This window comes from Miniopterus natalensis, chromosome 10, assembly GCF_054644295.1.
Source record: "Miniopterus natalensis isolate mMinNat1 chromosome 10, mMinNat1.hap1, whole genome shotgun sequence".
NCBI classification, from domain to species: domain Eukaryota; kingdom Metazoa; phylum Chordata; class Mammalia; order Chiroptera; family Miniopteridae; genus Miniopterus; species Miniopterus natalensis.
The window spans coordinates 67,941,566-67,966,856 of NC_142090.1; the positions used below are offsets into that span (position 1 = coordinate 67,941,566).

Below are 25,291 nucleotides of genomic sequence, written 5' to 3' on the forward strand. Positions count from 1 at the left end.
GATGGGACTGCATCAAAATAAAAAGCTTCTGCACAGCAAAAGAAACCATCAACAAAATGAAAAGGGAGCCCACTGTGTGGGAGAACATATTTGCCAATGACACATCTGACGAAGGGTTAATATCAAAAATATATAAGGAACTCTTACAACTTAACAAAAGGAAGACAATTAAAAAATGGGCAAAGGACCTAAATAGACACTTCTCCAAAGAGGACATACAAATGGCTGAGACATTTGAAAAAACGTTCAACATCACTATTATCAGAGAGATGCAAGTGAAAACCACAGTGAGGTATCACCTCACACCTGTCAGAATGGCTCCATCAACAAGTTAATGAACTACAAGTGCTGGCGAGGGTGTGGAGAAAAGTTTACCCTAGGACACTGCTGGTGGGAATGCAGACTGGGGCAGCCACTATGGAAAGCAGTATGGAGTTTCCTTAAAAGATTAAAAACTGACCTGCCTTTTGACCCAGTGACCCCACTTCTAGGAATATATCCTCAGGAACCCGAAACACCAATCACAAAGAACTTACACACCCCTATGTTTGTAGCAGCACAATTTATAATAGCTAAGATCTGGAAACAGCCCAAGTGCCCATCAGTAGGTGAGTGGATAAAGAAGCTGTGGCACATTCACACCATGGAATACTATGCAGCTGTAAAAAAGAAGGATCTTTTATCCTTTCGCACAGCACGGAGGGAACTAGAGAGCATTATGCGTAGTGAAATAAGCCAGTTAGAGAAAGACAAATATCACATGATCTCACTTATATGTGGAATATAATAAACAAAATAAACTGATGAACAAAATGGATCCAGAGACACAGAAGCATGGGACAGACTGAGGGGTCTCAGAGGGAAGGTGGGGAGGAGGAGTGGGTGGGGAGAGATTAATCAAAGAACTTACATGTTTATAAACATAACCCATGGACACAGACTTTGGTATGGGGAAAGCCTGGGGGTGGGATGAATGCGGGGTGGAGGGGATCAGTGGGGATAGAAAGGGGACATCTGTAATATTCTCAACTAAAGATAAAGAAACTTAAAAAAAAAAGAATGGTAAAATGATTTCAGAAAAAAAAGGGTTTTACAAAAAAGTTATCTTTTTCAATTGTTCTGTGTTTTGGGGGGAAGGATGAGAAAATCATTGTTTTTTTCTTTTTTAAATTACTATATTGTACAGTGCAGATGTTGGAATTTATAATCAATTTTAATTTATATGCAGCACCAGAATTATCTAACAAGAAGCAAGGGTTTAAATATATAGTGAAGGAAGGAGATCTGACTTTGGGTGGTCAACACACAGAGCAAAATACAGATGATGTATATAGAATTGTACACTTGAAACCTATATAATTTTATTAACCAATGTCACCTCAATAAATTTAATTAAATAATTAAAATGCAAAATTTTGAATTTGCTTTCCAGGTCAAAAGCTTCAAATTACCTTTGGTAAAGTTATATGTTTTGTTTAGCTTTCAATAGTGCAGCTTTGCAAATAGTCTCATTGATTGTTTCTGGGGCATGCTATGGAAATTCTACCTTGTTGATAAACTTCTTCAACTGATTATATGGAAATAAAAAAAAACCCCATGTGGGTTGAATTTATTCAATAGATATTTATTGAGTGCCTGTGTTAAGATCTTTTGAGAGATCACAATGTGGAACAATGAAAGTTATCATTTAGTAGAAGATAATTGAACAATTTCTTAACTTAAAGGTGGAATGAGTGACAATATCAGATTTTATTATTTGAATATATGTAGAAATATGTTTTGCCCTGTCAAGGAAATCTACAGCAATTAATTTGAAGTTTTAGAAACAGGACAATAACTATGAGCACTATAAATTGACATTAAAATAATTTCACTTCTTGTTCTGAATTAGTTGATCTCTAAACATTCATTGTTTTCCTTGTTAAAATCTTAATCAATCTGAACATTTATAGATCATTTATACTGTAGAGCATCTGGTGATAAAGTGTAAAAATAAAATCTTAATTACATCCCTCACTAGTTCTGCTGTGTTAATTCAAGACAACAACTCAAGTATTTAGACAGATGGCAGTGGTGGCCATGTTAGCCTATGATTTCTCTACAGGGAAGCAAGAGAAAGCAAAGCTCTTAGGATATGTGCTTGTCCGCCTACTTTCACACTTTGAAATCCTCAGCAAATGCTGATTTATTCACAGCCAAATGTTTTCCTATCTGATTAGGCAGTTTTCTACTTCAGTAAGCATGTAATATGGAGGTAGCTAAATTTCCACACTAAAGACTGAAAAAACAATATTTTTAGTTTGGAAATAAAACAATCTGGAAGAATCAGGACTGTTGGGATCATAAAGAGCTTCATAGGGAGTAAATTTCTGATGAATCTATACCACAGGGTTAAAGAGTTAAAAGCTTAGTTTTAAAAAGAATGAGACTAGGCTATGTTTATACAATAAACAACAGTTTTAAATGACTGTGTTTATAATAAATTATCTTGAAGGCTGATTCTAGTCACTTAAGATTGTTTTATTCCTCAAATAAGAGGACAAGAGCTGGACAAGTTAGCATATTTTTAAAAATTTGTCTCAGCTTACATTTTGGATAACACTTTTGACTTTTCCTGGAAAAATGAATGCAACTAGCTGCTGAATGTGTTCCTTCAAAGGGAGGTGGATTCCAAGGGACTGTTTTTTAAAAACACCTATTAAATTGACAGGAGAATGGGAAACATTCATAAGCATAACCACATAAAACTTCATTCTTGTGCAACACTATTTTATATTTACCAGTTTGGACACTCAGTGAGAAAATGAACCACATTATTATTAGTAGTAATAACATTCTGTTAAAAGAAGGTAACTGATAAATTGAGAGCTTAAGTAGTTTTTGTTCAAAAATCCAAAAAAAAAAAAAAAAAAAAAATCCAATCCAGGTGGTCATATAGTGCATGCTTCAAACATTCAGCTCATTCCAAAACTCAGTACATTGTGGCTGCCATTATGATCAAATTTCCAATTTCAGGTGTTGCTTCTACATTCATTAATCAACAAATGTTAATGGAAGGTATCTAGGGCATAAGTATATTCCACATATAAATACAAATATATATGGACAAATTTATTAATATCTAACACTAATAATTATCAAAAATAGTTCATTAGAGTTAATTATTTAAACACTTACTTGTATTTATTAATGTTTTTATATAACTTATGTACATATACACACAAACATATTTTCACATAATAGGTAAGGGACATTTCTAGCCTCAAGGAACTCAGAGAATAATGGAAGACAGAGTTAAGCAACAAATGCAATATAGTGGTTTAAGAATTAATCTTTATCACCATTAATTGGATTCTCCCCAGATGCAGGAACTAATGGGTTATTTCATGTATGTCCCCCAATTCAGCTCATGTTCTTAATCATTAACTGCCAATATGGATATAGAAATAAACACAGGAGTAGTGTAAAAATAGTGCACTTAACTCAAACTAGGAGATGAAAAAGACATTCCAGAGGAGGAGGTAGTTGAATTGCATCATGAAGATGCAATGGAAAAAGAGCTTCACAGAGAGAGTACGAGCAAATACTGAGAATGAATAAGTGTTTGCTATGCTTAGGGAGCAAAAAGCAATGTGGCTTAACTGGACCAGTTAATGGAATAAGAATGGCTTATATTCTATGGACGCTGAAATCTATTGGTGAATTCTAGGTGTTCGATTTTTATCTTGTAGGCAGAGGGCCATTTAAAAATTCCTGTTGTTGATGTTTGTTCACATGTTTGGAGTGCCTTGATATTTGGGTTCTAAAAGGATCATCACAGTTGATGTATGCAAATATATGGCAGAGAAAAGAGTTTGTAGGAATAGAAAATAAATAGAGTTCTATTGTAAGCATCTAGGTAATCAATGATAGAACCATAAATTAAGTTGAGGCAATAGAAATGGAAAGAGTAAGAGAGATCAAAGAGCAGTTTAGGAGGAAAACTCAAGGGTATAATGAATAATTTAAGAGAGTAGAAGGATTTGCTATTAACAATTATGCCAAAAAAATAGGCATATATTGGGAGCAGTTCTGGGCAAACTAGGACTTCTCTAAGAGATATAAAATCAATGATACCATATTTCAGATGAGAAAAGGAGAATTATTTACCAGGCTTTGAAGCATGGATCTACTACCATCTAGCTACAACAACATTAGGCAAGTTCTTTAATCTCTACATAGTTTCAATGTCCTCACTTTGAATGGAGAACATAGGGTTGTACAATGCTCAAATAATTAGCTTTTGTGAAATCGTAGTGTAGTGACTGACACACAATCTGAGCTGTATAGGTACTTGCTCTCCAAGGAGGAAACACTTTATGAAGAAGAGAGACGTTGAATTGGGCCTTAAAAAGTCTATAGAATAGCAAAGTGTGGAAAATATGAAAATGAGAGAAACTATGATTACGCATCAGATGTATATGGGAAATGGAAAACAGCCTAGCCTGACTGAATTGCACAGGATGGAAAGTAATAGTAGGTGTATCAGGAGATCAATTTGGAAGGAAGTACATAAAATGCAAAAAATTTAGAGTTTTACTCAGCAAGCAATGGAACATCACCAAAGGCTTTTCAGTGGGACTAGCCTCTGAGAATAGATTAAATTTTAAGAGGAGCAAGTAGATGTGTGTAAAGTTCACACAGTAATTTGGTCGAGGCAAGATTACAACTGATTTCTGTGTTAACTAACCCACAGCCTTGGCCTTTTCACTGTGCCATACAGGTTCTTTATGAACCCTGTTGCCATCTGCTGAGGTATAATGAGGCATAACCAAATAAATACATTGGAGAGGAAGTGCGATGGGTGAGTAATGGCCAAAGCACAAGCTCTGAAACCAGCTATGTTACTTATATAAACTGTAGAATCTCAATAGTCTTAGCTTTAGAAGGGATGGTGTTTGTCACAGAGTCGGTGAATAGAAAAATTCCAGTTTTCTAAAATTGTCTATTAAATTTCTGGAATGGTTTCCTGCTCCATGAACTTCTACATGTACCTTTAAAATAAAGCCCCATTAACTGAAGTTACTTGAATTTATATTCATTCTTTACAACCCATAAAAGTTTAATTGGCCTTTAGTGATTCAAATTATTTTATGGGAATTAAATAAAACATTTTTGCTTGGAACGTACTGGATGCTTCACATAGTGGCTATTATATTATAACATTAAGATCAGAAATGACCCATCTAGAAGGAAGCTTTATAGTGTAGTGGATGAGAGCAAGAAATATGGAATCTGACTACCTGTTACAAAACCCCGGTTTGACATTTACTAATCATGTGACCCAGGGCAAGTTACTTAGTATATTTAATTGGAGGAAATAGTATAACCAATTCCATAGAGTTGTTGTGAAGATTTAATGAGATAGTATTTGTTAATGCTTAAAATGCTTCCTGAAAAATAGTGAGTTCTGAAGAAGTATATGACATACAAAAGGAAAAAAACAGACAAACAGAAATGTCCTCCCATCAAATTTTTCTTGGGACATATCAGACTAATGATAATTACCAGTATCTGAGAATTCCTAGCCTGGGGTGACTGTAACTGTTTCTTCTCCTAAACTTCAGTCTTTTATTTTATTTTTTTCTCACATGTATACGTTTCAATCTCAGCTAGTTTTCCTTCATGCAGAATATTCCCATCTTTACTCCTTTTTGGTCTTTGTTACTTATCTCATGCAATAATAGGAATGCAATAGACAGTCATTGAATGTCTGGGGGATATAACAACTGAAATATTTAAAAAGACATATTGAACTTGGCAAATCTCATACTTTTGTACATTGATTAGTTTTTGAATTTAAAAAGAAAGATTGTAACAAAAACCCAAGCAATGCACTTCGTGATCAGAATTCCATGATTCCGGATGTATTTTTTAAGTAAATTAGTATAGTAATTAATTATGTTTTTAAGTCTGAAATCCATCTGCATTCATTCATATTAATAATTTATGGTGCAGTATGGATTACATTAAAATTAAGTCATCAAATAGACATGACTAATCATAAATGATCGCTAGGAATGATTAGTATGTGACATGCAATTCAATAGGTATCTAGATTGCAGAAATAGATAACAATGACAATAATGGTGCTAAAAACACAACAATTCTATGTATCTACATCATCCTTATTTTACATATGAGGAAACAGAGGCACAGGGAAGTTGTATCTAAGGTTATAGTGATAGTAATGAATAAAGTCAGAATCTGAACCCAGGCAATTTAATACCTGATGTCACTAAAGGAAAACACATTTTATATGTTGCAAATGGTATTACTTAGTTTAAATTTTTCATGTTTTCAAAAAGCACTTGAAATGAATAATTGTGTGCTCACAGTATTTATATGTAAGTTTTAATAATTGTATCTAAAATATTCAAATGTAATTCCCAGTGTCATCTTTCTTTATGCAAAATAAATATTAATTTGTTAATGAGAGATTGTTTTGTGACTGGCTTAAAATTTCAATACAGTTCTCACCTACACAGAGAACAAAATAACAGCTATAGAAACTGGAGACAAACTAAACATGCTTCTCTACGATCATGAGTTAAAATTCATGTCATAAAAATTGTGATTTTATTCTTCATCAATGGTTTATTTAAAAGATAGAATAAAACTGATATACATGCTTAAAATAAAAATAAATTTTTGCACATGACTGGGTCTAGAGTAGACTCCATAATATTTAGAAGAAAATATAAGTACTGCCAGACTCCCATAAAAGCCACAATGCTGGGTACAAAAGGGCAATAAGCAAAACACTTTATTTAGTTGTAGCCTTAAAAAGTCAAATCTCTTAAATCTCTGCTCATGTGGCTACCACTTGATTGTTTTTGCTGCCATAGAGCTACATTTTCCTATCCTCTCTATACCGCCTAGCTTCTGCACATCTCTGACTTCGATTGTCACTCTAGTTAATTCCTTCCCAGTTCTACTGCATAGTTCTTTTGCTTTCTAATTTTGCACACTGCATTTCTGCAATTCTCCTATACTTTAATTTCTAATGGCCATTACTATATTAGGTCTACCATAAATACATTCCCAGCGAAAAGATTTGATTGGGATAATTGATAAAGTGTGGCTAATGAAAATTTGTTTTCTCCAAAGCTTGTCAATTAGGTCACTGATGGCAATATTTGTGTTTGGTGGATATAGCTGGCAAAGTAACATTCTAATAGAATAGCTGTTTTAAAGCACGTCTGGTGCAAGGAAAATGGGGGTGGGGGGGTAGAGCTCAAAGAGAAAATTTCAGTCTCATTAGTTTAGGAGTCAGAGGGAGCTTTGATCTAAGAACTGGAAATAGAAAGGGGAAACCTTTCCCTCTTCCCCTTCAAGGAATCACAGAAGGAGGAGTCACACTATCTGCACACACATCTCCCTCAAACCTTACTCTTGAATTGAATTAAGAGTCTTGGTTGACTTTTAAATAACTCATGCATAGAACAAGGCACTAGGGAACCTGGTGAAAAGCAGCAAGGAAAAAAGCTAGAAAACTGCTGAGCAGGGATTTCAATTGCTGCTTGTTGTTGGCTAGACAGAATTTGGAGTTCAAATCCTACCAAGTGAAATGGGTTTTATAACGGACCTCACTCTAAAATTAAAGACTGCCAAGGATAAGAAATATGCCGCAAGACTAAAGACAGTAATTAAATATCTACATGTCCTAACAAAGTGTAAATCAAAGCTTCTAGAAACACAGGATGGTTAGCCAATTATTTCACCACCTTTTACAATAAAATTAAGGAGTGGGAAGAGGACTATAACATAATCTAGAGTCTATACAATAAATTTGCCATAAATGTTAGCTAATAAGTTACTAGACAAATAAAGAAGAAAAATGTGATCCAAATCAAGCAAAACCAAACAAAAAGTCAATTGAAGTAGACTCAGTTGTTAGAATTAGCAGACAATAATTTTAAATTAATTGTTATTAAGACTTAAATAACATATAGTAACTAAGCGACAAATAGACAATCTCAACAGAGAAATGAAAACTATTTATAAATAAGTGAAAATTCTAGAACTTAAAGTCTAATGTCCGATGTGAGAAATCTACTAAATGGGCTTAATAGCAGATTGTAGAAAGCTTGTGAAAGGGTAAATTAACTTGAAGACAAATGAGTGGGTATAAGCAAATCTAAAAATAAAAAAATAAATAATGAAGTTAAATTTAAAATAATTACAGAGCATTATTGATCAGTGACACAATATCAAGTAGTCTAATAAACATGTATTTGGAATCCCAAAAGAGGGGAGAAATATACAGAAAGAATGTTTAAGAAAATAATGGACTTTTTTATTCCAAATTTGATTTAAAATATATTGTCTGTGAGCTCTATCTAACAAGTCAAGAAAAAAATAAATGACATAAATACAGAAAAGAAAGATACAAAACTGTATTTGTTCAAATACCACAAAATTGTGCATGAGAAAAGTTTTAGTGAATTTTAAAACAAATTATTTTACAAATTCTACAAACCATTTTTCCTGCAAAACTAGAGTAATGAATAAAGTGAGGGATTCATATAAGTGGAGACAAATGAATCAATGGAAGAGAAGTTTAAAATTAGGTCCAACTAGTCACGGTAATCCAATCGATAAAAGAAAATCTGCACTATAAATGGTGCTGGAGTGAGTGCATATGTACATAGAAATAATAAATATTGAGCCCTACCAAATACCATACACAAAAGTTTATTCAAGTATCTCACAGACTCTAAGGAAAAATTAAAACTCAAAGTTTTCAAAAGAAATCCTTGGATAATTTCTTTGAGAGTTTGTGATAATCAAAAATTTCTTAGAGAAAATAAAAAAACAACAACAACTATTCATAAAAGGAAAAAATGATAAATTAAACTTCAAAATTTCTTTTCATCAGAAGTTATCAGGAAGAAAATGAGAAGGCATGTTACAAACTGAGGGAATACATTTAAAGTACATGTATCTGATAAATGACTTATATCCAGAATCTATAAAGAATTCAAACAAATCAATTAGGCAAACAACTCAATAAAAAATAGATAAGAGCTTGTACAGACAGCTCATTAAAGCAACGATATGAATGTCCAATAAATACGTACAATGCTGCTCAACATTAGTTATTAGAGAAATATAACCATATGATAGCTCTTTATCCATTAGAATAAACAAAATTATGTTAATATCTTATTCTAATACTTCTCTCACAGCCATCCCAAATATTCTTCCCCAAAAATCTAAGTAATAGATAATGTTACTATTACCACTGTACTGTAGAAATCAGCTAACACCCAAATATCATCTAATATCACAAAATTCCATATTTATGAAACTTAAAACATGTATTAAATAAAAAGACTTCCTAATTGTCATTAGCATACTCACGAGGAAAGAGTATGACTATGTGCTGCTCACATTTCAAATGAACAAACAATAAACAAAAATGTAATCATAAAAATTAAGCAACAAAGTTTCAAGCAGAATCTTTTGTAACTTTCTTTTTTTTAATAACACTTTATTAAATGTATTGGGCTGACAGTCATTAATATGAACATATAGGTTTCAGGTGTGGGTTTCTATGTTACAAGATCTGTATATTGCTCTCTGCCCACCACTCAAAGTCGTATCTTCTCCCATCACCATGTATTAAGACCCCTTTCACCCCCACCCCCCTCTTTTGTAACTGTCAAAAGAGAAGAAGAGATGCTGTTGTTTTTTCATCCAAGTAAATCAAAAGTAGCAAAAAATTTCATTATAAACTCTTCAGTTTGTTTTATGAGCTATTTTTTCCTTCATATATAATTTTTCAAAAACATGTTTTTATTTTGTTCCTTTGTCCATCTTATGTTAACCTGATTGATTGAAGGGAGTGAACTTTTTTTCACTTTTGGAAAATCAGTACCTCCTTATGGCCAGATTCCCTTCAGAGTGAGAACTGATTTTATGGAGGTCAGTGAAGTGAAACAACTGTAAGAATCAAATTTCCATTCAGGAATGCACAGAGCTCTTTGGCCAACATTGTCCTGTCTATGGCTCGTATATTGTTTCTGTGAATGAATCCCCAAGTATGATGCCTGAAATTAAGCAGTGCTCAAGTGGCCTGGAGGGTCAAAAAGTGGATATTTTTTTTAGACTGAGGCCATTATTTTCAGTTTTTATTTTTCATTTTTAAATAGAATGTGTATTAATCTTTAATTGAAAAAGTAAGGCAAGTGCCTGATAAGACTTATAAAAACACACACACACACAAAGGTTGTCTTCTCTATTTCACTTGCCCCTTTCTCTAGAAGCAACCACTGTTATAAATCTCTTGGTTTTACTTCCTAAATGACTGTATTATTTGTAAACAAATCATAGTGTGCTGTCCATAATAATAATAAATGTAATTAAATATACAGTTGCCAAAAGAAACCATTAGAAATATATTCACAGATAATAATATAATTTAAAATTCTAAGATCCAAACCTTAATTTCAAAAAATGTGCTCTTGCTCCCGATGCAGCTCAATTATAATAACTACACATTATATGGTACCCTCAAAAGTATGATGCACAACACAACTGAGAGGTTCTAATGCACTGCTTTTGAGTTGGAAGAGAAGCCACCTGGAGGTTCTGAGATGGAAAAAAATGCCTCACCACTAGCTTTCCTCCCCTCTCCCTTTCTTCCTGAGATAGAACTTAAACCCTGGCTCACGGTCCTCTTGCAGGGACACAGGAAAAGGCAGAAGTTACTTAGGCACCATTGTTCTGTATCCAAACTAATACCTGACCCAACACATGGCATGACCTGGAGCAGAGCTGTTATAAAAATGTAATTCTCCTTTAACCCCTCCATATAAATCATTGCAAAGCTTCCCTCAGTGATTTAAACAAATTTGGTCTTTGACCTCTAGAGTCAGAATTGGCCTCAACAACTCTTTCAGATGGTTGTAGTATTGACTGTTTGATGTATGTCAACTACCATAAAATGCGATGCTATTTCATAACAGATCTCCAAATAATGCCACATATGCCCAAAGTCATGGTAACAGTCTCTTTATTCCAAGCAAATCAGTAGCATGAAATACTGTAGATTAAAGAAATAATGCTCTTTGTTGCATAGAGCTTTGGCATCTAATGCAGCTGTGATTTGCGGTATTGTTCAACCAGTTGCAACACCTGTCAACGTGCTTCCTACAGAACTTCAAAGGGCTTCCAATAAATACCAAATGCTTGAAAGGGTTCTCATGTGTATAAGTAAGAATTTTTCTGGGTCTGTGATTTTTTGGTACTTAACAACCAGATCAGTACAATAGTTCATAAACCAATCAGTTGCTTAATGATCTTTCTGCAAACATTCAAGTCTGACAATTTGAGATACCACAGAAGACCCAAGAAATTATATTTGTTCACTTTTCTGGTGAAATAAAAAACAAAAATCCTAACAATATATTGAACACCTTTTAAATAAAATTCAAGCTCTAAAATTAAAGCAAAATTCCAAACAGAAAATATTTTTATAATTTATTTAGGCATTAAAATTTTGTTAAGAAATTTTAAAGAACTTCCCACTTATATTATGTATAAATATTATATATTTACATATGTAATCAAATATTTATTAATATGTAATACTAAATTATATTATAAAAGAAATTATTATAAATATATATAAATATTACATATACTTATAAACATACATAAGTTTTATTCATAAATTTGTATCTTTATATTAAAATAAATTTCAATATCTTTTGGCATACAATGTTTAATAAACTGTAAAACAGGAAGATATTGTATTGAATAAAGTATTAAAATGTTTTGTTACTTAATAGTTCAAAAAATCATTTTATTTAATTGAGACCAACTGGCCTCATTGCTTCTTATAAACTGTGCAATATATATTCAGTAAAAAGGAATAAAAATGAACAGATGTTTCTCCTTAAAGAATGCAGACAAAGATTTTCTTACACAATAAATCAGCTGCTAGTGGATTTCCAGGACATTGCTTCAGGCTATTTAGGTATAAAACTTTTAAAAAAGAAAGGATTTACCTCTGTGTGGATCCAAAATTGGTAGAGGAGATTGAACTGAAGATGAACAGCATATACTGAAGGTGGTACAAAGAGGGCCAGGGGAGAGTAGAATATCTGAAAGATTAAAAATTTTTTTAATTTGCACATGTGATTTCTCAACATAACATATATTATTATTAATGATTCAGCATCTGAGTATACACTTTGGCAAATATATCTTATTCTTTCACAGAGTTACCTTATTTCTTTTATTGTCACGTTTGACTTTACAACATTAATTTTCCACATGGTGATAAAGTTGCAAACATGTTAGAGCTAAGTGCATGAACTCCCATTTTGCACTTAACATTGTCTAGTTAAAACACTGTACATGGTGTGTTAGTTCCTTAATCTTCAAAAGGCTGGATGTGTTTCCTGCACTTAAAGAGGTTTTCTATATAGACACATATTCACTTTCAAGGGAAAGAAATGTAGGATCCTGTGTCTTTATACCTTGACAGCTCCCAAAGTCTATCTTATAACCTGGTATTCGTAGTAGTAAAATGAAATTATAATAAAAGACAGTGATTTTATTTCAGGAGAAGATAACATAAACGTCCCCTCTCAAATTTGTTTTTATGTGATTGATTGCAGGCACAATATCTCCTAATTTTTCCAAAGTGAGCAAGGAAGGGGTTGTGCTATAGTGCCATAGTGGAAACAAATTTTAAATTTTAATATTTCCTAACAGATGGAAATGTCCCTGCTTTAAAAAAGCAAATTATGCTTAAACCACAGAACTGGTTAGAATCAACTAATAAGCACAATCCACCGTGTTCTCCTAATGACTTTGATCCCCAAGAGTGGTTTCATGTTGTATGAAAACATCTTATTAAATGAAAAACTAAACAATCAAGTAGAAATAAAAAGAATCTGACTTCCACTGCATATTTTGTAAAGTTAATAGTTCCCAAATTCTAGATCTTTAAAAAATATTTCTTCTGAATATTACAATTTTATTTCTAAGTTATTTGAAAGGTCTTGTTCTCAATTAGGCCAAATATTATTTCAACAATGTTTAGTAATGATTATGCAGTAGAAATTGGACATTTACATAAGCTCTTCTAGTTTCTGTTTCTAAACTTAAGTCATGAAAAGTATCAACTGTCATAACAAACAGGATCAGTCTCATTATTTATAAATGTATTATTAGGCAATTAATTTGATTAGTGAGCAACAAAAGAGTTTTGGGCTCTTACTCAAGACATCCACTTCTAAGCTTTGGTTCTACTACAGAATCTCTCCATGATATTCACAAAGTTCTTAAGCTTTCCTAGGCTTCAGTTTCCTCAGATGTATTGTGAAGGGGAAAACCATTTGAAATCTAGCCATTGTTTTGGTTCCAAAAGATCTGTGATACTATAATATGATTTTTTGCAATTTATTAAAATAGTTCTCTTACAATAGGTTCATAAAACTCTTTAAAACATATATATGACATATGATATAAATACTTTGAGTTAAGGAGTATTTTGGAGTCTTTAAGATGTGAATAAAAATGTAAAACAGCTTGGATGCTTTTTTTTTTTAATATATCTTTATTGATTTCAGAGAGAGCAAAGAAGAGGGAGAGAGAGAGACAGAAACATCAATGATGAGAGAGTCATTGATCAGCTGCCTCCTGCATGCCCCCGACTGGGGATTGAGACCGCAACCTGGGCATGTGCCCTGACTGGGAATCGAACCCCAGTCGCCTGGATCGTAGGCCAACGCTCAACCACTGAGCCACACCCGGCCGGGCATGGATGCTTAATAAATAGTTCTATTTGGAAAAAGAGCTCATACCAGATGACTATTCATAATTCGTTATAATACCCCAAAGTGTGGAGAAATAGTCCTTTGAGATAGTAACAGCTATTATGGAAAAGGGAGTTCTATAGTTAAATAAGTTGTGGCGTGATGAGTTAAACAAGGTAAGTTTCTTCACTACAGAACTTCTCAGAGCCTTTACCACACTGTTGTGAGCCACAAGCCTGTTAACCCATAGAATACTTTCTTAATAAGTCTCCCACAAGATTAGATTTCCTAAAAACACACTTGAGGAAACAATGCCTCAAGTCTTTCAAGTCATTAAATATAATGATGAACTGACAATTAGAAAAATGGACTCAGCATGAATATTAGAAAATCACCTTTCTAATAAGAAATAAAGGGAGTAAGGTCAGGGAGTAAGTGACATGAGTTACATGAAATTTAAATTCTTGGGCTTAACATAGTACTGTAAAAAGAATTTAATGACAGAATCAAAAGTCTAATTTCTATATCTTAGTAAATGTCATCAAGGTCTGAGAATTACCACTTGTCTTCTTCTTCACCTCCAGCCTTTGTATTCCCAAATTCTCTACAGCTTTTCAAACCAATTTAAATGTTCCTTCCATCAGAAAGCCTCAAATGGTACTAATTTGACAAAAGAAATTTATCTTCCTCAAAAGTAAATTCTCAGTGCCTGGGCCAGGAGATAGTTTACTTTTCTCAGATTTGTCAATTTCTGCCATGCATCTGAACCCATGTCATTCTCACTTCAAGGCTCTTTAGCCTTAAGGTTACACTGTCTACCATTGGTTATTTTATTATCTTTTGATACAAGTCATTTCTAATAAGGTATTAAAGGAGAGGAATAACCCAGACGTGTGTGTGAGAGAGACACATCAACTAGTTGCCTCCCTCAAGGGCCCAACCAGGGCCAGGGATGGAGCCTGCAATCATTGTATGTGCCCTGGGCTGGAATCAAACCCAGGACACTTCAGTCCTCAGGCCGACACCCTAACCACTGAGCCAAACTGGCCAGGACTGGCAATGAGTGAGTTTTATTTTGTTCCTCAAGTGAATGAGGCAGGCAGGGTTGTGAGAGGGGGGCACCTCATGAAGCCAAAAACAATATGGTATTAAGCGGGAAATATAAGTATTTTGGTATTGCTGAAGGTGTTGGAGAATGTGGCAAGAGATTGGTTTGGACCATGGCACTCATACATAGATCTCAGGGAGTCTGTGAATGGCCTTCATATCATTACAAGAAATTGTGAGCTTGTGTTCATGAGAGAATGTGCAATTTTCTGAAGAAACATTTTATAGCTTTCATCAGGGAGTCTGTGGTGAGCCTGTGATAAAGACAATTTAGACATCAGTCAAACCAGAAAGAAAAGCCTTTTAATGCCATCTAAGGAGATTGAATTTATCCTAGGCCATGAAGGCGAAGTTAATGTTTTTGTTTTTTTGTTAAGCTTGTAAGAAACATAAAAATCAGTTTGAAATTTATTTTAATAGCTCAGTGAAAAATCATGCACATTTAACTACAGCACATTTAAATACCAAAAGAGGTCTAAAGATTTGGTAACTATTTAAACATAAAAGATTAAAAGGACAGAAGAGTATCAGAAAACATCCAGATTTCTAGCTTGTTTTCTTGCGTGATATTCCCCAAAACACTGAACGGGAAGAAGGATAGGTTGTAAAGTTCAACTTAGGATATGTTTTTTGGAGTCCTTGAGGTATATCCCAAGCAAGCTGTTGAGTAAGCAGAGTATGTTGTAGAAATATCAATTGAACTAAAAATGACACTGGAGTTGCAGATGTGGGTCAGTGGGGCAGTAGGTCTGGAATCCAGACCTAAGTAAGTTTAAAAATCACTCAGAGAAACTAATGGCATAGAGTCAGAGATTACTTACTTCCCTCTTGAACAAGGGGGTATTCCTTGGAAAGAACATGTGGATGAGCAAGGAGATTTTATGTTATGAAGCATTAATATATTTATGGTGTATTCAAAAGGAGCCAGTTGGGAGAAAGAGGGACAAATGCTAAAAGTAGCAGGTCAGACGAAGTCCAAGAAAATAACTAAGATGGAAGCAATGTCACCAATCTAAGAACTAGACCTGCTGTAGAGAGGTGAATGTTTTCTGTAAAAGTAGAGGTAAGAAAGCATGTGCACTTAGAAATTCACAAATTTTAATGAAGACATCTGAACAGTAATTAGAGGGAGGGAAAACCAGAAAGTCTCATTTTTCTGTGTGAAGTTAAAATATGCCCATTAGCTAACAGAAAGGGACAGCAGTGGAGAAGAGACCTTGAGGAGACTGGAGTTCTGGAAAGGCTTCTCCCAGGCAGGGAGAAGGTTCATGTGTACAGTCTGGTGAGCAGCACTGACAGCTCAGCTGGGCCTGGAAGCTGTCTACTGAGAGGAACTACACTGCCCAGCTGGTGCTGGAGGACACCCATGGTACTCAACAGTCAGGGTGTGGGAGTGAAGTAAGTGGGTGACCGGATTCAAGCATGGCTTGGGGAGTTCACAGCAGATGTAACAGAAGGCAGGGGACTGTGCTTTCCAAAATCATGGAAACTAGGTTGAGTGAAATCGGAAATAAATCCATGAAGCATGATAACTTGGAGAAAAAGCAGAGATTGAGAGAGGAGAGCTGCCCCTGAATAAGCTGCTAATCAAAATGGTTGAAGTTCAGTGAATAATTATTTTAAAAGAAATGAAAAAAAATCTTCTGAGCTCTAGGATTCATGTCTATTTTATTTCAATAAGTAGTTTAACTTTACTAATATCTGCACTTCAGTGATTCTCATTTTTAAATATTATTACTTTAGAGACAATAATTTTTCTTCAGATTTGAGAAACTAAAGATTGAATAATTAAGTACACTATCCCACATTCCTTAAGTCTATGTTTAGTTGTGACACAACCCAATTCTCTGGTTGCGATTAGAGAGTACTGATCTCTATCCTTAAAACACATTGTAAATTGTACATTTGGAACAAGTGTTTTTGTTTCTACTTAGAAGGTACTTATCTTTAAGTATTTAGGCCCATCTTTCTGTCCCCATGTCTATGGGTGTATCCACTTCCTCTTTTCCCCATCCTACCTTCTCATAAATCTTGTATTCTAGACATACTCATACTGTTATGCATTGAACTGTGACCCCCAAGAAGTCATATGAGGCCCTTGACTCCCAGTACCTCAGAATGTGACCTTATTTGAAAACAGGATCTTTATGGAGGTGAATAGTGTGGTGAATACCTGGGAGGTGGTGGAAGGGATCATTGGGGGAGGGGGGAGGGGGATCTGTAATACTTTCAACAGTAAAGATAAATTTTTTAAAATGAGGTAATTAGGATGGGCTTTAATTCAATGATGAGTTTCTTCATAAAAAGGGGAAAATTTGGAAACAGAGACAGACATGTACATAAGAAGAAAGCCATATGAAGATGAGGTCAGGGATTTGGGTGATGAATCTACAAGCCAAAGAATACCAAAAATTGCCAGCAAACTACCAAAAGCTAGGAGAGAGGCATGGAATTAATTCTTCCTCATAGCCCCCAGAGCGAACCAACCCTGTGGACACCTTAATCTCAGGTTTCTGGCCTCCAGAACTGTGAGACAATAAATTTCTGTTGTCACTCAGTTTTTGGAACTTTTTAAAGGCAGCCCAGAAGACTAATAGGCATACCATAAATTTTATTTGTCATTCCCTAAAATTTTCCATATTTTTTCATTATTTTGTATTTTCACAGACACTCTCCTTCTATAATATTGTTTCATCTACAACCCCTTTTCATGACAAAATTTTACTCTTCTTACAGATTGGGGTCAATCATCCTTTCTTTTGCGATGCTTTCCTTGGTAATCAGAGCAGACACTTCTCTCTGAAACCTTAATAACTTGTATTACAAGTCTGTTGACTTGCTTGAATCCCTCCAAGGAAAGCAATCACCTTACAAAGAGAAGCTCATGTCTTCTCACTATATACTCAACCTCTGCCACCATGACTGACTCCACCAGTCAAGATTGTATAAGCGAAAAAAAAATGACCACATGCATTTCTCAAAATAAGAATGAGAACATGTAAAAGGAGTTGAATATTTCAGCCAGTTGTACTTTGTTTCAAAGTGACAATAAGATGGTGCTGTTTTATGTAGAGCTCTTCACGATGATTCCCCTTATTTAGCCTTCATTATAAAGATTACAAATGACTATCAGATTTCGAAAAACATGGAAAATCAGAGAATAATTTAATTTTTACCAAACTTCAAAATTTCTTGGTAAGCTACAGAATAATTCCATCTTTGAGATGTGTGCTAGAATCAGGGCTTTGGAACTGGTCAATACACAAACTGGCTTAGAGCTTCATTTATTTAATATGTGATCATAAACTTTGTCTTACTGTCTCTGAATGGTAGTTGAAGGAGGCGAAGGCATGCCTTGGAGTTCTGAGGGAAGGTTCTTAGAGAAGTTATGTTTCTTTACTTCATGGGGGGGCTCAAGGCATGCTTTCCTTCTGTAACATAAGAGTTATGAGAATTTTATCCCTAGTGCATTTGACTGCATTACATCAAAGTTGTTAGTTTCTTGTGTCTTTATTTGTTCACATTTGTCTTTATGTAACTCCAACTCCCGCATATTGAAAAATAGTCTTTGGTTATGTAGTTTGGCAGGAAGTATGATGTAATAAAAAGATCTGAGATTTCACTAAAGGTTTCTCTGCAGTCTTATATGTAATATAAAAACAATATTATACATGTGAATCATATTTGATATAGTTCAAAGAATTTCCAAACTCATTACTTAAGGTGATCTTCAAAATAACAATTTGACAAGGCAGAGCAAATATTAATTGTCCCATTTCATGTACAAAATCACTGGGATTGAAACATTAATTGATTGGTTCAGAGTGGCAAAGCTAGGTAATAACTAGGCTACAGCTGTGATCCAGGTTTCTTTACTCTTAGTGAATTGCTAACTACTGTTTCCAAATGTAATTAATATATTTTAAAAATTATGTTTAAAAATATTATTATATATTTACATATTCTCTAATTTATAGTAATAACAGTTTTAATAAAGGTTTTCATTCATTGATGTTATAACTATATTTCTTTCCTCTGATGGTGATTAAAATTTACCTCTTATTAGATTTTAAATATACTATAAACATATTTTACTATGTTCATTATAATTTCAACCTTGAAAACAAAACTACTTTAATGATTAAGAGATACTACAGAGCTAAAAAAAATTACTCATTTAAAAATTACTTATTTAAAAATTAGCTATTTAAACTAATTCATTTATCATTAATTTCCTATGTTTTTAAGAGAAATACTCAGCTCACTGAATGTAGATAGCTTGCTATTTCCCATTCAATAGTTTCATATATGACAAATACGGTAAAATATACTTATTTTAACATAAGTATTTCACCAATGCTCTAATTTTTGGAGGATCCATTAAATAAAAAATATTTAAATGAATAACAGATTTGAATTATTTTATACCTTGTGCCATTATAAGTTTCACATTGGTCTTACACCTAGTTAACTTAGCAAGATATTTCCTTTGACAAATTGATTTTTGACAACTATAAACCTTTATTTCATGTATTCATGTGATGTACATTTATGACACACTGGCTATATCAGGCACTTTGCATAGACAAAGTATATAGCCATGAAAAACAGCCTCTTTTAAAGTTTACAGGCTGGCATGAAAGGTATGGTAGAAAGTAATAAGTACTATAATTGAGATAATCAAGGATTTTACTGAACAAAGGAACAAACAAAATCAACCTGGGCAAAGTTAGGAAAGCATCTGTAAGAGAGGAATGATTTGAATTTTGAAGGTTGTAACCATTAGAGGTAAAGGGGAAATAATTTTCCAGGCGGAGATCACAGCGAGTATCAAGGTATTGTGATCTATAGACTAAGAAACCAACATTGGTACATTATTAGCAACTAAATGCTACTAAGCTCCACACCTTACTTAGATTTCACTAGTTGTTTGTTTGTTTGTTTTTCTACTGTTCTTTTTCTGTTTTAGTATTTCATCCAGGGTGCAACATTACATTTAGTCTCCATATCTTACAGCCTCTTCCAATCAGTGACAGTTTCCCAGACGATACTTATATTTTCTGAACTTTATACTTTTGAGGAGTACTGGTTAGGTATTTTGTAGAATGTCCCTCAGTTTGGGTTGGACACTTGTCTTTTCTTTGGTTAGACTGGGGTTGGGGTTTTGGTGACAAAGACCACAGGGGTGAAAGGTCCTTCTCATTATATGTTATCAAACAATATATGCTATTAAGAGGACATTCTTATCACATTTTTGCAAAGGGTGCATGCCACCAACAAGACATTTTCGAGGATAACTTTGATCTGAGATTGTGTTTGCCAAGTTTCTCCACTCTGAAGTTACCCTCCCACCCCATCCCACCCTCTGGCCTTTTTCCATAATCTTTTTTACTAAAGGACTTACTAAGCATAGGCCATACTCAAAAGTCAGGGATAGGGAGGCACTAAGCTCCATTTCCTAGAGGGGGACAGTATCTAAATATATTGTTTCTAATTCTTTAAGGGAATTTGTCTCCCATTTATTTGTCCCCATTTATTTATTCAATCATTTATCTATATCAGTATGGTATATCAATTTCAAAGATATTTATTTTATGCTTTGGTTTATAACTCCACAGTATGTTATATATTTCATTGTTCAAATTGTTCCAGATTTTGGCCATTGGGAGCTCTTTCAAGTTGGCTCCTGTATTCCTCTGACATTTCCCATTCTTTTATTTTTCAAGCACTTCTGTAGCTATGTTTTCAATATACAACTGCAGCATTCAGGTATTTTATTATAAAGTTGGCAGAAAACAAAATGTTAATCCCTACACTGTTATATATTACACAATATCCATCGGTCTAGACGTATTTTATTATTTGCAAAGTGGAGAGACTATCATGTTTAAGGCATTGTATTAATTAAGATGTGTAATAAAAGATCGAAGTAGCGTGCAAAACCAATAAATAAGCCTCACTTAAAATGGTACTCACTTAAAAATTGCAGCTCTTTTTGGATAAGTAATGTTAAATCTAAGCGGAAAAGTAGCTTTAAAAATATATATAAAGGCCCTGGCTGGTGTGGGTCATGGGTTTGATTCCCAGTCAGGGCACATAACAGGGGTGTGTAAAGGACGCAACTGATCAATGTTTCTCTCTCACGTCGATGTTTCTCTCTCTCTCTCTCTCCTCCCTCTCCTTTCACATCTCTCTAAAATCAATAAAAACATATCCTCAGGAGAGGATTAAAAAATTAAAAATGCAAAAAGTATGACTAGAAATTCTTAAAGTTGAATTCTTATGTTTCACTCGTTTAAATGACAGGTCTGCCACCCTAATTTTCATAGTACTATCAAAGACAAGTCCTCTGAGCTTAATTTTGCTTTCCATTTCAGAAATCAATTTTATCTTCAATGACATGACCCATTTTTTATTTATTCTAAAATACACTGTTACCTTAGTAACTACCAAATTACATGCCTTATGTAGGAGTATTGGATGAAAAGAGTCTTTCAAGAGAGTCAAAGAAAATAAAGAGACCTGATTATTGCTCTTTGACTTTAATGTCTAGAAAGACCTATCACAGACTATTAACTATCACAGACCCATGAACCTCCTATGTTATCTTCAAACAGACCTACAGTTACTAGAAAAGAATTCATGCTGGTTTACAATCTGGACCTTCATTTCCCACACTGCAAGTCCTCAGAATTCCATTCCTGTCCCCACCCCCACCCCCAAATTAACAGCTTGTGATGCATTCCCAATGCTCATTTCTTTAACCAGCATATTTCCCTGAGTCCTTGGTGACTTGATATGAAGTTGCAATGGGAATTTATTCCTGCAATAGATAGGTGTGAACCTGCGTTTCACTTCAATTTTCTCTAATCTGTAACTTTGGATGCACTGACTGAATAGGGGGGAAGACACAAGCGAACCGAGATAAAGATTGCCATAAACTGGTAGTGAGCTCTCCAAACTCAGGGCCAACCATCAATGTTCAATACTGTATGACAGAGTGGGCTCCTCTGAGATTCTATTGTAGCTTTCAAAATGGGTGATTTAAATATAGTTTCTCCAAGATTTCTTTTAGTTCTGAAATCTATTAGGCTCTGATAAAGTGTTCCTTTGATGATTGCTCAGATGATTAATTCACTAACTGCACTGATTTCTCTGGAGCAACTTGGAATACAGCTGCATTGTCATGGAGGCCTTCCTCCCCAAAATGCAACTATCAGAGGTCTGAGTTACCCTCATGCAAAGAGAAATATATGGTGTTCCAATAAAATGTATACATACTTTGAATAATTATTAATTCCAATGGGTTAAATCTGAAAAGTAACATCAATTGAGCTATCAGCTCTTAAAGTGTGTATACATTTTTTGGGGACACCTAGTATACAAGTCAGGAGAGAATAAAGATTTTTGAGATTATTATTTTAATCAGTCTGAAATTCAGCCAATTTTGTACAGGATAAAAAAACTTTGTATTAATGCTGCTTTTCTTAGGAAGGAAGGGTGGGCAGTATCCCTTCTTTCCATCAGGGGCCTGTTCTTTGCTCCATTCATTGGATTTCTAGACCAATCTTGACCTATGCAGCAGTGAAATAGGCAGAATATTTTTCTACCCTTTAATCATCCAGAGTTTTCAGCACATGCTATAGGAGATGGAAAAATGTGTGTGTGTGTGTATATATATATATATATATATATATGTATATATATATATATAAATATATATATATTCCTTCTTTTCCATCTATATTGCTTAGAGCTGTGTTATAGGTTAAACTGCACCTCACAAATTCATGTGCTGAAATCCTATCCCTTAATACTTCAAAATCTAATGTGATCTTATCTGGAAATAGGGTCATTGTGGAAGTAATTAGTTATGATGTGGTATTAATGGGGTAGGGTGGGCTCCTAATCCAGTTGTGACTGGTATCCTTATAAAATCAAGAGTAATTTGGACACAGACACAGGGAGACGGCCATGTGAAGACTGGAGTTATGCTCCCCAAAGCCAAGGAATTCTCAGAAGCCAGGGAGGGTACTAGAACAGCAACTTTCCTAAAGACTTCAGAGGGATCATGGCCCTGCGGCTACTTTGATTTCAGACTTCTGACCTTCAGAACCGTGAGACAATACATTTCTGTTGTAAGCAGCTCAGTTTGTGTTCCTTTGTATTCCTTTGCAGCCCTAGGAAATCAATACATCTGTAACACAGGTGTATGATATTGGGAGAGGGGTAGATTTCTTTTCATGTTCATTTCAGCCAATGTATTAGTATCATCCTGCCTTACAGATTTGTTTTGCCTATTCTGCCAATAAGTATATTTTTCTATCGGTTATGAGGCATCTGGTTTCACATATGGGACTTTATCACTGACTAGCTGCAGAATTAACCTCACTGATCTTCGGCTCCCTGACATTAGTAACACTTGCTCTAGCATGGCATGGGCCTCTTTGTGAGGATCCAGTGAGATAACATAAGTGAAAAACAATACAGAGGTGCATAGAAGTGGATACAGTGTACAGGTAAAGATCTGGGACCCTGAAGCCAGCCAGGTTCAAGGAGCTCAAAGTCTACTCCTCCCTTTACTAGTTTTGTGACTAAACTATGGACTCAGTTCCATCACTATAAATGGGAGTTATAGTAGTATCTGTATCTTAAAGTTGTCATGAATATCAAATGAATCAATAAGTGAAGAGGTCTTAGAAGATTGTCCAGCACATGGAAAGTACTCAATAAACGGTATGTAAGAGGAGTACCCTAGAAACTACAAAGAGCCATACAAATGTTTGATCATTACAATTTATAGTTAGCAAAGAGCTTATTGATGAATGCACTTAGACATCGACAGCTCTGACTTTCTAGCTCAACGTGCATTTCAGCAGCAGTATTTGAGATGGTTAAAAAAAAGCTAAAGAGAGACAATCCAGGATGAGGGCTGCTACCAAGAGATCAGTTCTGCCCAGTGAGTCAGAAGAACCTTAGAGCTAGGGGCTGTTGGTGGGGTTCGCTAGTTTTGTCATTCCCTTGTGTGAAAATATTGTAGAGCCAGACTTTTTATTGAGCATCACCCTAACTGCTCTGATATGTAGATAAAAAGCAAAGGGTTTAAGTAGATTTTCCTTGGGCATTCAAAAATGGGAACTGATTTTAAAAAAACAAAAAAACTGCTTTTAAAAGTTTCTAATAAAATATTTGCTTGCATATATTTGAATTGAGATACATTGTCTATCTATCACTTCCCTTAGTTAATAATAAATAAAAAACAGACGGCCACTTTCTCACTTTGCTCTATACCTCGGGGTGAGTTTTTTCGGTTAAATAAAAGACTATCCTCGGAAACCACCACTTGCTTCATTTTAGTGTCTGTCCTTACAGAGGAGAAAGAAGGATTTTAGCAAAAACACCTTATTAGTTTACTCATAGGAAATAGAAACAGCTGAGACGTTTTAAAAATGAATTATATTATCACATTTATTCAATTTCATACAACTTACCCAGGAAGTATATATTTGGAAGACAGATTGCCGCAGTGCCGTGGATAAGTTATAGTCTTCAGAGCTGTGGTGTGTTTGGTGTGCAGCCCACATAATATTAACCTCTGCAAAACACATAATTTGAAACGAGCCATGAGAATAACTACAAAGCAACTTCCATTTTCAGTTATGTGCGCTGCTCTGGTGAGTGAGGAAGAAAATCTGGAACATCTCTGCGAAAGCTGGCCAATGTAATTATAATTAAAATAAGCTGCCTCAAATCACTTTTGGAAGCAGGGAGGGTATAAATTACAAACAAATAAAAAATTGAAACATAGCCAATAAATATGTATAGTGTATATGATATAATTAAATGCCTCCAGCAAGCTGAAATGACTTCCAAAATTTACGCTTTGCTAACATATTACAATATGACAGATCATAAAAGCTAACTGGTAATGTTGTAACAACAGTCAATGAATAGTGATGATTTTTCAGTATGTGATAACATATTTCTAATTAAAGAAGAATACTCTGATGGGAGAAGTTGCTGCATAAATTTTGGAATAAGACATTTCATAATATTCTTTCCTGATGGAGTTTTCAGAAATCTCGAAGTCTATCTATTGACATAAGAGGCAAAGCAGAATAATATTTGTTCCTTGAGTTTAAGGTTTCATTTTTATTTACAGAAATATATTAGCTAATTGTTACATGTAGTTCTTTTCATGCCTTACCAAAACCCTATGCCATTTTTAAAACTGTCCCGCATCGTTGCTGTTTTTCCTCATAATAAAAAAGGAAATGTAAGTTGTTTATTTTCATCAAGCATTATACAAACTGCTCTCATAATGCACTGAAATTCATATATGCCCCCAAAAGACAGTTGCTTGTTTTTCT

At 34.3% G+C, this 25,291-nt stretch overlaps 1 protein-coding gene across 1 annotated transcript in view; it reads right to left on the minus strand.

Moving 5' to 3' along the window:
- The window catches only part of AGMO (alkylglycerol monooxygenase), a 264,197-nt gene that overhangs the window by 147,201 nt on the left and 91,705 nt on the right, over positions 1-25,291 (minus strand). The window contains exons 4-5 of the mRNA XM_016218917.2: positions 24,413-24,516; positions 12,057-12,152 (exon numbers count right to left, since the gene is read on the minus strand). Coding sequence (XP_016074403.2) covers positions 12,057-12,152; positions 24,413-24,516 — 200 coding nt within the window. The remainder of the gene's footprint in view (positions 1-12,056; positions 12,153-24,412; positions 24,517-25,291) is intronic.